This window comes from Artemia franciscana, chromosome 7 (genome assembly GCF_032884065.1).
Source record: "Artemia franciscana chromosome 7, ASM3288406v1, whole genome shotgun sequence".
Taxonomy (NCBI): domain Eukaryota; kingdom Metazoa; phylum Arthropoda; class Branchiopoda; order Anostraca; family Artemiidae; genus Artemia; species Artemia franciscana.
The window spans coordinates 20255657-20271296 of record NC_088869.1 but is presented as its reverse complement, the minus strand read 5'-3'; the positions used below and the strand labels follow the sequence as shown (position 1 = coordinate 20271296).

General features: G+C 34.8%; 1 protein-coding gene across 1 annotated transcript in view; it reads left to right on the top strand.

The window, feature by feature from the left end:
* Positions 1-13194, top strand: part of LOC136028961 (eukaryotic initiation factor 4A-III) — a 34469-nt gene extending 21275 nt beyond the window's left edge. Inside the window, exons 6-10 of the mRNA XM_065706957.1 lie at positions 1430-1568; positions 2902-3017; positions 6178-6285; positions 8822-8949; positions 13061-13194. Of these exons, the coding sequence (XP_065563029.1) occupies positions 1430-1568; positions 2902-3017; positions 6178-6285; positions 8822-8949; positions 13061-13077 (508 nt within the window). The 3' untranslated portion in view covers positions 13078-13194. The remainder of the gene's footprint in view (positions 1-1429; positions 1569-2901; positions 3018-6177; positions 6286-8821; positions 8950-13060) is intronic.
* Positions 13195-15640: the final 2446 nt, after the last annotated feature.

Here is a 15640-nt window from a genome sequence, read left to right as displayed (position 1 = left end):
GTGTATAATTAAAGTCGGCAAGAAACCTTTTATAACTTTATTACTAACTTCATTTACTTTATTGACACCGTGCTATTGGGCTAGTATAACAAAAATGAAATCTAAAAAAAGTATAAAAAAAACTCTAAAAACTGTAATTTTAGTTACTGTAAATATATCAAAAGAATCTCGCTCTTACGATGATTCAATAATTGTAAAATCAATTAAAGTTAGAATTACTCTTAAAAAGTTAAAAGCCATAGAAAATTTCCGTAATTTTAGAGTAGGTAGGAAAACATCCCCTAAAGGGAGTTTGATCATTGATTTTGATGAAGGTTGCAATATCACATTTAGCATTGCCGAGAACCCTGTTGTAGACGCTTGAAGTTCTTATATGCATACACACAAAATTTTGTGTTTTTTTTTTATTAATTTGTGTTTATTTGTTCTTGGACTCTTGCGAACGCAGTTCAGTGAAAAGTATCTTGCCTCAGAAAAGTGCTGATTTCTGCCATTTTGTGTCACGAATGAAAATTTTGGTCTAACACTGGTACCATGTTGCCAATCCGTAACGTAGGCTGTTTAGCGTGAGAAGGTAAAATTGTCTTTCATTGGTTATCTACAAATAATCCACTCATCAGAAACGAGGTAACATACTTGCGGAGCATGTGCACGTCAGTGTCAGGGGCCCACTTAGTCAAGGCAACTGCAAGAACCTAGCTTCTTTTTTTATTTTCTATAATTTGTATTGTCTCGTAACTTTTGGATTTTTTTTGTAAATGGCAAACACTTAATTTCAATGAAATTTGATTGTAAAATTTTTCTTTCAGTTTTCGATTTTAGTTTGTAATGTTTCCAAAAGAGACTATGAATTTCGTATTCCGCAAGCTAATTACACCCAAAGTAAAAGAAAAAAAAATCAATTTGATTGTATCGAACCAGGTTCCAACCTTTTTGTGCCTGGTTTGAACCAGGCACAAAACATTTCACACTGAAGCCAAAAATTGGAAGCAAAATGTATTACGATTTACGCGCGAATTTCCCCACAAAACAAAACTCTTCCAGGAAATAAAGGCGGTGTTGGCACACAGTGTCTGAAGGCCGCGTCTAAGACAGTGTTGACAAATCAGTATATTAAACCAGTAGCCGGCATTAATCCTCAGCAAAAATGTCTTCGGTTTCTCAATGTAGTTTTGCCCCCGCTTCGATACTAGTATTGTGTGGTCTTCGAGTTTCCTCAATGGATAGTACTTACATTCATCACTAAGCTGGTGCAAGATCGAAAAATGGGTGCAATTGGACAAATAGGTAGGGAATTGGTTGATTAAACTGTACAGATCCATAATTTATTGGGGAAAAGTACCCCATCCCCTATAATAGAGGGGAAAAGTGCCCTTCCCCCATAAATGGAGGATTTTCTGTCTCTGATTTGGCTTTCTCTGTTTTCCAGTGATGAGCTGACGTTGGAAGGTATTAAACAGTTTTTTGTCGCCGTTGAACGCGAAGAATGGAAGTTTGACACTTTGTGTGATCTCTACGACACGTTGACTATTACTCAAGCAGTTATCTTCTGTAATACCAAGCGAAAGGTAGTTTTTCCTTCTTTTTTTGATTCTAAGCTTAATGTGTCTATACCTTCTTTTTATATTGCCTTTGTATTTTTTTTTAAATTGAACGCCTCTCAGCTTTTCATTACTTGTTAATTTTTCTTTTTCGTCCATTTAAAAAAAGGAAATAGACTGGATTTTTTTTTGATAAGATTATTATATACTTTTGCCGAAGAAAAAACAATATTCGTGAGTATTCTGTCTGAATTTATACAGTCAATCGTTTGTTTCTTAGTCGCTTATTGACCTCATTAAATGTTCGATCTTGTCACAGTTTTGTGCCAAAAAAAGGGTGTATGTCATTTTGAAATGTCTCAACAGAGCGAAAATAAGACTTTTAAGCCTTTTGTTTAAAAATTTCTGTTTAAAACTTTAATTAAAAAATGTTTGTGTACAGCTGAATAAAGTTTCTTAATTTTGGCATTTACTTCATAAAAGCTATGCCAGGTAGTCCCTGGGTAAATCCAGAGAGAGAAAGTCACCTGCCAAACCCAAATCTTTTTTTTTTTTAACACGAATCACTTAGTAAGTGGTAGATTAAACCATTGGGTATTGACCCTCTGAATGATTGTTTCTCCCTTGCTTACTTATTTTTGATGAAGATAAAAATTGCTCGATGTATGGCCTTTCATTTTAGGCATTTTTTTTTAATATTTGGGGAGGTGGATTATTCGACTGACGATTCTTCTTTTTAATGGTCAGATATTTTATTTGATCAGAAGCTGTGAAATCGAGTTCAAGTTTTCGGAATGAGAAAAGAGCCAGAAATTTGGTACCATTTCCCAGTAATATGATTGTTCGTTTGTTTGTTCTTCTTATTAAAAAAAAAAGCGAAATTAATTTACGCTAATCATTCAAAGAAATATAGTATATAGTGAAAATACAAAATCATTAACGAATACATGAAACATAGAGACGTTGGGGGGCTTAGGCCCCCCTCTCCGAAGGAAAAAATCGAGAAACAATTATTCGAATTAGCAAAAGATCTTGTTCGTATTTGTTTTCGTTTTCATTTGTTTAGCCGAAATTCTACAAGTCATATAAAGTGACTAAAGAGAAGTTTCCTCTTCTTTTTTAGAAGAGGAAAAAGTTTAAGAGTTTCCTCTTCTTGAAGAGTTTCCTCTTCTTTTCCTGTTCTCAAACAGTTACCTTTTCTTTTCCTCTTCATACAGAGTTTCCAGTTCTTTTCTTCTTTTGAAAGAGTTTCCTCTTTTTTTCCTCTTCTTTAACAGTTTCCTCTTCTTTTCCTCTTCTTAAACAGTTTCCTCTTCTTAAAGAGTTTCCTCTTATTTTTACAAATAAACTATGTTTTAAGGTGGATTGGCTGACAGAAAAAATGAAGGAATCAAATTTCACCGTAAGCTCTATGCACGGCGATATGCCCCAAAAGGAGCGCGATGCTATTATGAAAGAATTCAGAGGAGGTGCAAGGTAAGTCCCTGTGTATTTTGTAATCATCTATAGGTTTTTCTTGTGATTTGTATTACAGTCCAGTGCAGGAAGAATCCTTCCTTAGACCTTAGTTCTGCCTGTGCAACCAGAGCTACCCAGGGGATCAAGGGAGCGTTTCCAGCAGGGTTGCCACCCGTAGCACGAAAGCGCTATTTTAGTACTGTTTCATTATGTATAGCACTGTTGCACCTGCTCCGGATTACCACTTCTAGTACTATTTCAGTTAGTTTTTTTGCAGTGTAGCACGCATAATTGGGCAGTTGTAGAGTTTTAGGAGCTGACCGTGGTAGCAACCCTAGTCTCTAGTCATCCCTCAACTTTGCTGCAGCTACGATGTCCTCCCACTCTTATTCGATGTACAGTAAGATTGCTGTACATTAAACCCTATTTTTCTTTTACACAAAAGATTTAATCTTAGCCAGTAACGATTTTAGGCCTCACAAAGTGGGGGGAGGGGGCAAGGTATAAAAAAATTACAATTGTGACAATTTTCTTGTCAATTAAGTATATTAATAGGAGTGTAAAATATGAAATAAATAGAATTTGGTGTCATAAAAACTGAGAAGCAGCTGCCCCCTCCCCGCTGCCCAGGCCTAGAACCGCCACTGATCTTAGTTATATTTTTTAGGTTTTTATAACGCTATTGATAAATTCTAAAAGAAAATCAGAAAAAAAATTAGTCAAAATTTGGTGACCAAAACTCCGCGTATTATCTCCGTTTAAACATTTATCATTTATTTTCCAAGAATAGAGAGAGAAAAAAAAACATTTGAGTGTTGTGTTCTTTAGTAATATTAATTCATTGATAGGTATAAATAACAGTATTATAGTATTAACAGTACGCAATAACAGTAGCAAAAAATTCTTAAATGTTTTAGATGCTTACTGTAATGACAAAGAAAAAGAAAACAGGTTTTAGCTGTGGCTTGTAGATGCGGTAACTAGGCTTATTGAACGCCAACAGAAGTGTTAGTAATGAAATTATATTATTTATTTCATTTATTATATTCCATTATTTATTTTATATTGAATAATAGTGGATGCGATCTCAAACCAATTGATAGATATTCCTTTTTATAGACCTTACTGTAAAAGTACTAGATTGACATTTCGTATAATCATAATGATTTTCCTTGCTAATGTTTCCCATTAAAACTGTTTTTGTCGAATAATCCATGATTTTGTTAGAAACTAGTCTAAATAGTTGCTCCTTCAAATTTATTTAGAAACATGGTTAATTGTCAAGAGCTTTAGCAAATTCCTATCCTTATATGTTATACCAGACAAATACATTAAAGTGATTAGTACTAGAATAATACTGTTGTGGCTAAGGTGGGAAATGAGGTTTAGCAACTGGTTTTGTATTTTGATGGACTTTGTCTTAAGGAGCACAAGAAAGGCAATGGGAGACTACGGAATCAAATGGGAAGGAAAAACTCTCCTGGACGTAGATTATGCTGATGATTTGAGCATCCTAGATCGAAATGTGAGCAAAATGAATGAATTTTTAGAGGTTTTGTGAGTTCAGGGAGCTAGAATAGGTTTGAAAATTAATGTTAGAAGACTAAGTCACTAAAGCTAGGAATAAGTGAAGATGAAAAGGTGATGTTGGGTAACGAAAAGATTGATCAGGTGGGCAGCTTCACTTACCGTGGTAGCATTATTAGTAAAGACGATGGGAGCTGTGAAGATGTTAAAAGTAGAATAGCCAAAGCTCAGGGTGTTTTTTACAGTTAAAAAAAAGTTTGGAAGAATAGGAAGATAAGTCTGCAAATAGATTAGAATATTAGAAGGTACAATGATGACAGTAGTCAAATATAGCTGTGAAGCATGGGCTTTCTGAAAAGTGAATAAAGATTTATTAGATGATTTAGAACGATTGCCTACGCGTTGTTCTGGGTACCTGGTTGACTGACCGTATTTCAAACAGTAGGCTGTACGAAGAATGTGGTGCAGTCTCGCTTTCTAGGGCTTTAATGAAAGAAAGGTTGAGATGGCTAGGGCGCGTTCTTTGGATGAAGGATGACAGATTGCCGAAGATTGTCCTTTTTGGCCAACCGTCTAGGGCTAAACAAAAAGCAGGTCGTCCTCGTCTAGGATGGGAGGATGTCAAAGAAAGATTTAAAAGAAATGGGGACTTCCTGAGAGGGTATAAAGAGGGAGGCTTTGAATAAATTGGGATGGAGGAGGAGTGTTCGTAGCTGCATTGGCCTCAAGACATATATATATATATATATATATATATATATATATATATATATATATATATATATATATATATATATATATATATATATATATATATATATATATATTATTTTTTCCGGGTCTGTGGAAACCTTCTTCGCTTGATTTCAGTTGTTGATTTTGTATTTTTTGAATCAACTCTCTTTCCTGCATGGATTTCTGACGTTCCTCCCGATGAAATGCATAAGCACTACTTGGAGGTCGATATATTCTTTATGCTCAAATAGGTAAGCACAAATACATGCTCAAATGCATAAACATAAAGTTTTGATGATATCTTTTTTTTTGCTCAATGCATAAACACAACTTACAGGCTGAAATGTCCTTTACGTCCAAATGGATAAGCACGATTACATGTTCAAATATATAGACATGAAGTTGTGGCAATCTTAATGCTCAGATGGAAAAGCAAAACTTTTTTATAAAGAATCTTGCCAACAGTGGGGTTAATTGAGGGAGCCTCACCCTAGACTCCGAAAAATGCTTTTTAGTGTTTTTAATTAAAAAAATGACAAATTTGCCAACCTCTTCCCCCTTCTGATTTTGAAAAATATGTTTCCACCCTCCCCTTGAATCTTTTGAATTAACGCCATTGCTAGCCAAGGGTGCTGAGTAGCTAAGTGAACTTGAGAGTATTTTCTTCTGAAAAATGACCAGGCTTCTCATTTATGGGATTTTCCTCTTTATTTTTCTAAAGCGTTTCTCACCGAAATAATTTTCACAAAATTAGAAAACAAAACAGTGTTTATGACTTGTTACTTTTCTCGCTATTTGATGCATAGAGATGACCAGTTTGGAAAGTGAATGGCTAGTTGGTAATATACCACAAGTTAGATATCTTTAGACTGTAAACTACTGTGAAGACAGTTAAAATTTCATAATTTTCTTTTAGCCGAGTTTTGATTACAACTGATGTTTGGGCACGTGGAATTGACGTTCAGCAAGTATCCTTGGTTATAAACTACGATTTGCCGAACAACAGAGAATTGTATATTCACAGGTAAATATCTACTAATAATAAACCCCGTCGTAATTAAACCTTGTTGAGCCATATCCATTCGTCAGTTTTGGTTTGGTATCTCTGAAATCGAGCGCAACTTTGAGCCATAGCTTCTTTCTTCGATAATTTCATACTTTTTGCAATTTATTCATCTTACTGAAAGGTATATTACTAAATTATTTTTTGTTAAGACAATATTGGTTTCCGGTTTAAGCTCATTTTTCTTCTTTTGCTCAGATAAGTTTTTTTAGAGGATAAATGCTTTGTTATAGGAACGGACGGTGGAGGGGGGACCAGAATGATGAAAATTTACTCTGAAAAAAATACGCTGTCGTTTTGCAATGATCAGTCCCACTAATATTTGTAAACAAAAGACCGCATACTTGAAAACATAATGTCGCTTTAAGATTTTGCATAAGATTCGGAGGAATAAAAAGAATCAATGCACCATAGACTTAAATTTGCAGTTAACTGGATTAATTTGGCCAGCCAAAACAACAATTACGTTGAAAGATTTTGTAACTGATTTATTGTATGAATTAGTATCAATTTCCTGAGTATTAAAAGGATAGCAAGGTTTGTCAGGATTGCAGCGGCACATCGTGAGCGTTTTCTTTAAATATTATTAATTTATTTTAGTTAATTTGTTGTTTGTTTTTGTTATGTAAATTTCCTATGGCCCACGGGCTTTTCCTGGAATAAATTATTATTATTATTGTGCCTTCTTTCAAATAACTATGAGAGATAAATAGAGGCTTACGAAATTGCTTATATGTATGGCTGCACACAGAGGAACTGGAGAGCTCAACTCCCCAAGTTTCGAGGCTGGTACTTGACCAAAATTTGGGAAATCAAGAAAAATTTATCTGTTGTCCTTATGGGTTAAAACAGAAAAAAGTAAAATAACAGGGAATTTGTTTAAGACAACGAAATTTGCTTAAACCTTAAAAATATTTCGATTCTATATCCAAGAGCCTTTCTCAGCAAACTGCGTATAAAAAAGATATAAAACTTACAATAAAGTGTCATCTTTAAAACTACAATGGAAAAATTACAATGGCCCCAGAATCATTACTTCAACGAGGGCATTAACCCTCTCATTCAACGTTATTACTGGCCTCTGAGGCCAATTTTATATTAACACTCTTACTTTTCTACTCCTAAGATAAAATTTTTCCATGCGCAAAATGCGGCTTTTGCATAAGGATTGACTTAAATTCTGATATATTTGAAAATTTTCCAATTGCTAGGTTAATATTTCCATCCGTAAACTTAAAGCCGTGTCCTAGAGCCTGGGCAGAAAATAAGCTACTTTGGAATACAATAATTTCTACAATATTTGAAATACAAATTCTGTACAATAAACAAATCATCAAAACACACGATTTACACATTTGGTCCCAAAATATTTTCCGAAGGACAAAAACACAACAGATGCATATTAAAATGAATAGAAACGGAAGGTTAAACATTGAACAAGAAATAAATAAAAAAGTAAATAAACATTGTCTGATTAAACTTGTGCAATAAGATTAAACAAATAAGTATTATATATGAACCAATCCCATCTATAATAGACGTGGTAAACCTTTAAATCCCTATCTACTAGATTATTCTTAAAAGGAAATGTAACGCACATGAGAATCAATGATCACAGCAGAGCTTTAAAGGAAGGGTCACACCCTTTACCCTTATAGCCACTTCTGTACATGTTGCCCACAGTAAAAATAGATAATCTTGGAATCCTCGATGTAATTTTACCCCCATTTAGAGTCAAAGGTGGGTCTAGAGTGAAATCTTCGTGGGGGTCAATGTTATAAGGGCGCCAATACACTCTGTACAACGTCCTAGTAGTCTCCCAAGATATCCTAAGTGTTGACGTGGCCTGTGCCAAAATTTTATTTCTGTGTTTTTCAAAGTGGCGTGGCTTCATAAGCCCAAATTTCAAAAGAGGATCGCACGTATACGAGCGGTTGATTCGCTCAAACGTGAACTAAACAACAACAACAAGGCGCCAATAATTGACCAAATTGACAAGTTTATGTTTTCAAAAGAGTTAAAAAACGGAATGAGGGCGCCAGAAAAGTCTTGAGGGGGTTCCTTCTTAGGGTGGTCTGATAAATGGATGACACCCAACATATGGTTTTTGGTCGTTGTTGTTAATCCCACATGTTTCCCTTTTGCATTTTTACGGGGTTATCACGTATAAGGCGATTGCATTCTTTCGAAATTAATTGAGAGAAAATAAAAGACAGAATCATGCCTGAGGAATTAACTTTTTATATATATATATATATATATATATATATATATATATATATATATATATATATATATATATAAATTGCATACAAGTCCATTGGACATTGTCCGTCATACGTCAACCCAAAATCAATCCAGTCTTTCATCCCTTAGTTCTATGACTTTCTACCTCAGTACTACCCTGTGTGTGTGAGTTGACTATTTTACTTCTTAATTTTGTTGAGATGTATACAGTTTTTTTTTTTTATATATATATATTATTTTTTCATCGTAGGATTGGTCGATCAGGTCGATTTGGAAGAAAAGGTGTGTCCATTAACTTTGTTAAAAACGACGACATCAGAATTCTCCGAGATATTGAACAATACTACTCTACACAAATTGATGAAATGCCAATGAATGGTTTGTTTTTTGTTTGTTTTTTTCTTAGGGTGAGGGATTCCATTTGTAATGTAACAAGTTAACATTGGGATAAAGTGTCTTTATCCTTTTGGGTTTATTTATCCGGTAACAAATGTAATACAAAACAAAAATTCAGCTTGTGTTTGCTTAACTAACATCAACCAGAACATATTGGGCAATAAGGTTTCCATGTGAGGAAGCCCAAAAACTTCAAATGAAACCGTGAACAACCTAATGTAGCTCTTTATTTACTGAACAATATTTTTTGTTTGTGCTTGACTAGTCCCAATACAAAGGGCGGAGTTTTTCTGGGTTAGGGTGAATTCCCAAATAAGTTAAAATTGTTGAAACTGTTTAAACCCTGTAGATTGCCATATTAAAAAAGTAGCCGAACGGATATTTTGCAACAGATATTAGATGAAGCTGTTACTAATGCTACGATAGTTAGTCGTTAAAATTTTAACAACTAACTTTCTAGCATTTAAGCTTGTGATGATTATTTTTTGAAAAAATCTTTTATTATGTAACCAGCTGTCTTGGAATAGCTTGTAGTTATCCGAGGATAATATTCCAGTTTTGCGACTGTCCTTTATGACAACTTAACGTTTATCGTTGCCTCTGGCTTCACAGGAGAGAGCCAGAGAAGGCTGGATCGAGCTTGTACGTATTTGAACACCTCGCTGATTTTGGAACCCATACAAAATCGACCAGATAACCTCTTCATGAAGTAATCTCTTTAGGCACATTCCAATTTTTGTTGACGCATTCGCTAGTCTCTGTGTGGGTGTTGTAGTCTGTGGAAACGATTATGTCCACCACCAATCAAGTAAGAGAAGAGAATTTGGGGATTGGACTTGTAGGGTCAATCCCTCTCTTACGGGTTCGCCCTTACACAGACCCACACTGTATCATTTCGACCTGGTTACATAACCAGGTAACATTTACCTGGCCGTTGCACGCATCTCAGTTTTTTTAGGGAGACGATTTTGTATTCACTAACTATGGAGTCGCTGTAGTGTGTGTACTAGCGGAAACTTTTGAACTCCATACCTAATCAAGTATGAGAGAATAATTATGAAGTACAAAAGAAGATGTGTGAACAACTTATGAAACGCTTTTCCTTTAAGCAGTGGAGTCCTACTTGCGTAAGAACATGGTATCTCACATTTCATCAAAGAATACTAAAGCAAACCAGGGGTACTCTGGTTTGACCGTCATAGTAAGATGTCAATCTGGAAAAAGATAGAAGCTCACCAACTACGAGTGTCTTCAGAATGAGGATGACAAAATACAACTTTTCAGGTGCATTAAAATTGAGTTGGTGCAGTTGATCAGACCGGTTCAGCTGCACATACAAAGAAAAAGTGTGCCACAGTTCATGTGCTTCGTCAAAATAATGGTAAAGCTACGTTATAGCGCAACATTCAGCTGCGCAGCATCACAGGAGCAGTCAGTAGTTTTGTCTTAGGGGTATGACACAAGGTTATTTACTGTCTATAAGTCTTTTAAAGGCGTTCGACAGACTTGCTTGTAAATAAAAAATGGTGGGATCCAGCAAACCCTCAACATAACTGAGCCTATACAACCATTTCAAAGATTTGAGATGTTGTGTAGATACCGGATGCTATCAAAACATTTGATGGTTGAATGGTCATTTTTCATGCTATGTAGCAAGGGAGCTGCTTATATCCTAATTGAAAGTGCCACCATCATCCCAATTCCATGTTTAATAATGGAGTAATCAAGAGAGCTAATTAGTTCCACCTCCTGGAAATTTGTCGTTTAGTTAATCTTCCGTGGAATAGCCATCCTGGTCGGACCTGGTCATCCTAGCTGGTAGTAACTCTTCGCCCTTAAAATGTTTGCTCATCCAGATTGATCGTCCTCTTTATAAATCAAGCAAAAGACCTACTGCCGAATATAGCTGCTAGCCTTATTGCTGAGGAAGCAGGTGGTGCTCTCAAAACTCGCTTGATACAACCATTCGAGAGGATTCAGTAAAGGGTTATTAGCTTAGCCATTTTCGTGGTTGTAGCAATAGCTGCAATTACTAACTCTCACACACAAACTGCTAACTTTCAAGGCAAGATTTGAATCTATGTTAATGAGTGTTTTCTTCAAGACCTTCGACTCATCTTCTTCTGAGGAGTTTCTCTCCTTGAACTACCGCTTGTGAAGGCGACAAAATGCACACATTATTTCTATTACCTAAAGGAGGAAGTGTCTAGGCAAGTTCTCTTTTGGCTCTGCTCATTCATATAGTGCCAATTCCATAATAGTGTTGTTCCTCTAAGCAGGCTGAGAAATATATCCATTATAGCCGATAAAGAACTAGGGGCATATAGTCCTGCAAAATGCTTTACGATAGTTTTCTTTTCAAAGAAGGAAATGCAAAGTTTATGCTATTCACACTTCCAAAAAAATAATCGTTTAATAGAAAGATATTTTAAAACTGAGTTGAATTTTCTTAATTCCTAAGTGTATGACATGATGAACGAAATTGCAGATAAAATTTAAATTGCTTTCATCATATTGTTCAGCTAATTATCATATTAATAGGCATATATAAGGACACATTTTATAGAGACATAACGGTACGTAGGGAAGGGAGTGAAGTTCAAAGAAACGCGACCCTGTTCATGGTGTCCCATATCATGTTTTCTTAAACTTGCTGGAGAATAAAAATAAAATTTTAAAGTAACTTATGGGAGCGCCTTTCTATAGAATCCAAATTGAGGAAAGCCTATAAAAATCAGTTATGTTGATGTGGGGAAGGAAAAGGGGCTGTTCCCAGATGTACTTTTAGGGGAAGGGGGGTGACCGGGGTGTCGGCCCGAGCGTCGTGGCTTGGGGGATGCGACTGGGGCTCCCTATTTTGATCCAATTTTTCACTTTGATTTGGCTTTATTTGCTTGTGTGTGAGTTATGAAGAGGGCGTTAGTTTTGCCCTAGGCATCACCAACCCTTTGAAAGGCTCTGCCTGTACCCCCTTCACTGTGGAAAATTTTTAGAGTTGATGCAAATTATTTTATCAAACCAAGGTGCACTAACAATTTTTTGTTATGTCACTATAAATTTATAAATAGGATTCTAGAAAAACGGCACCATTGAACAAGAAATCCTCAATTTTTTGCTGTGCTATATAAAAACTATGATCAAATCTCATCTCCAAAGAAAAACTTTGAAATGGTTTTCTTAGATTTGTGCTTAGGTATAGCGTTTATTCAGTTAATGTGAATAATTCATGTTGTAAATAATAGTAAACCCAGTATCAATGCATAAAATAGTTTGTTTATTTTTTTTTTGTCCTAAATATGTTCTAAGCCCAAGGCTAATGCTGTTGATCTTATGATGAGCATATGAAAGTAGAAAAAATTTGCCGTGCTAAGCTAGTTTTGACTGGCTGGATGGGCAGAGGCGGTTTTAGGAGGGATAGAGGTAGACTTTTTCCGGGTGGAGAAATTTCAGGGGCGAAAAATATAACAGTTAAGATAATTTTGTAATTTTTGAAATTAAATTTTTACTAAAATAAACTAAGGGTGCAATTGATAAATAAAATAATTAGTAAGTTATTAATTAAGTAATAAAATAAATAAAAAACTAAATATAATGAAATAATAATTTAAATTATGGAATGTCTTAAATAATAAATTTAAAAATGTATGTATAATTAATTAATTAATACAATGAAAATATTTTCTTATAAATGAAAATTTTGTGGCAAAAAAGGTGTGGGAGTGCTAATCAAGTTTTGCCCCAGGTACAAGAGAGGCCAGAACCGCTACTCTGGATGAGTTTTAATTACTTTCTCCTCCATTACTAATGAACAGAATGTCTGTTCTTTTAATACCAGAGAAATTGGAACACTTTTTCTTGTTGTGTTTTTTTTCGAACAATTTTGCTTTGCCAAGTTTTGTTTGCCAGTAGACTATAATCATGGTCAAGCCCTAATTTTCCTCACTAAATTGCCAGATTTCTAAGGTTTCCCACCTCCGGGTCAACATATTACTGACTAACCATTAATACCTAATATTGAAAAAAAAAACAGTGATTTGTTTGATTATCCCAAGTCAAGTTTTTTCTTTTTTTACGAACATCTTTTCTCTTTCAGTTGCTGATCTGATTTAAGCCAAGAAGACTTTAAACATTTTATGGCGAAGGCAAACCCTATTTTTACGTATATCCTGTGGTTTCAGATTTTTGTATTATTACGATACTATTAAACCTATAAAAAATACTAAGAAACTTTACTGTATTAATGACAAATCCTAATATTTACAAACATAATGCCCATAGAGACACCCTGCCATACTTAAGACAGAAGATTTATGTTATTTTTTCGTTTATTTGTGTGTTTTTTTATGTTTAGCTATGCCTGTCCAAAAATTTTTTATATCCGAAAAAAATATATACCAAAAGGTAAAAAAAAAATACAGACGTGGATATCGATAGGAGAAGCATAGGGTAAAAAGGTAAAAACACCCTGCCATACTTAAGACAAAAGATTTATGTTATTTTTTCGTTTATTTGTGTGTTTTTTTTTATGTTTAGCTATGCCTGTCCAAAAAAAAAGTTTTGACATCTGAAAAAAATATATACCAAAAGGTAAAAAAAAAAATAGAGACATGGATGTCGATAGGAGAAGCATAGGGTAAAAAGGTAAAAACCCCCTGCCATACTTAAGACGAAAGATTTATGTTATTTTTTCGTTTATTTGTGTGTTTTTTTTTATGTTTAGCTATGCCTGTCCAAAAAAAAGTTTTGACATCCGAAAAAAATATATATCAAAAGTTAAAAAAAAAAATTAGAGACGTGGATGTCGATAGGAGAAGCATAGGGTAAAAAGGTAAAAACACCCTGCCATACTTAAGACAAAAGATTTATGTTATTTTTTCGTTTATTTGTGTGTTTTTTTTATGTTTAGCTATGCCTGTCCAAAAAAAAGTTTTGACATCCGAAAAAAATATATACCAAAAGGTAAAAAAGAAAATAGAGACGTGGATGTCGATAGGAGAAGCATAGGGTAAAAAGGTAAAAACACCCTGCCATATTTAAGACAAAAGATTTATGTTATTTTTTCGTTTATTTGTGTGTTTTTTTTATGTTTAGCTATGCCTGTCCAAAAAAAGTTTTGAAATCCGAAAGAATATATACCAAAAGGTAAAAAAAATAAAATAGAGACGTAGATGTCGATAGGAGAAGCATAGGGTAAGCATTTATTTTCAACGTTTTTTGAAAGTTAAACCAAAACGAAGGAAGATATACTGTTATGAGGTCCAAAGGCCTGAGCAATCAGAGGAAAATTGCTGAATCTGTAGCAGATTCAGTCAGACGGCATAGTGATAAAATATTATAGGAGAATATTAAAAAAAGGGATGGCCAATCTAGACTTGTCCCAGTTAAAGATGGGAACGGGGCTACAATTAATGATGAGGAAACTGTTAAATAGAGATGGGGTGAAAATTTTGAGAGTGTGCTAAACCGAGACAGAGTTACAGGAAAAAATATAGTAAGAATGAAAAAGTTTGCGACACTTGGAGGTGAAGGAAGATTTATTTTGCGACGGAGAGTTGAAGACAGTACTATAAGAATTTAAAAAATAGTAAGGCCTCAGGTAAATAATGCAATTGGAGTAAATAATTTCTTTTATGTGATGGTTGCGAAGTTAGAGATAAATTGCTAAAAGTTACGAATATGATTTTTGAAAAAGGGAAAGTACGTAGCAATTTCAAGATAACTGGAATTAAACCTCTATAAGAAAGATGATAAGTAGGCACGGTATTTATAGAGAAAGGCGTTAGCCTGGTTTCTGTTGGAAGCAAATTACTTAGTATTATGATAGTTTTTAGACTTAGAGAGGCTGTAGAGAAAGTCTTAGGAGAAGAAGAGTGCGGTTTTAGGAAGGGTAGAGGATGTGTCAACCCAAATGTTCACTCTTAGATGGATAATCGAGAAGTGCCTAAGTCATCAAACTTTCTGCAGTCCGTAGCTTTATAGATTATAAGTAAGCTTTTGATACAGCCGACAGAAGAGGTCCTATCCTTGTATGGCATACAGGATAAATACATTAATGTTATTAGTAATATTTATAAGAATAACATTGGCGTGGTTAAGGTAGGAAATGAGGTTTGTAGCTGATTTCGTTTTGTATCAGGAGTTAACCAGGGTCGCATGCTGTTGAATGGAGAATCCCACATAAAAGTTTTACCAAAATGAGTGATATTTGGATGTTTAGCGAGCTCAGGGTCCAAAAATAGGCTAAGAAGACCAAAAAATGGTCCAAAAAATGTTAAGAAGACCAAGTTCCTTAGACTGGGAATAAGTGAATGTGAGAGTTGATGTTGGGTAACGAGAAGATGGATCAAGAGGATGGCTTAACTTACCTGGGTAGTATCACTGGTAAAAATGATGAATGCAATGAAGATACTAAAATTAGAATAGCCAAGGCCCAGGATGTTTATTTCACAGTTACAAATTTTGGAGGAATAGGAAGATAATTCCGCAGACCGTGGTTAAAATATTTGAAGCTACAGTGATGACAGCGGTCAGGTATGGTTCTGAAAGTTGGGCCTTCTGAAAGACGGAGAGGAATTTGTTTGATGGATTCCAGAGGAGCCGTCTACGGATTGTTTCGGGTACCCGCCTGACTGACCATATTTCAAACAGTAAGCTGTGCCGGAAATATGGTTCT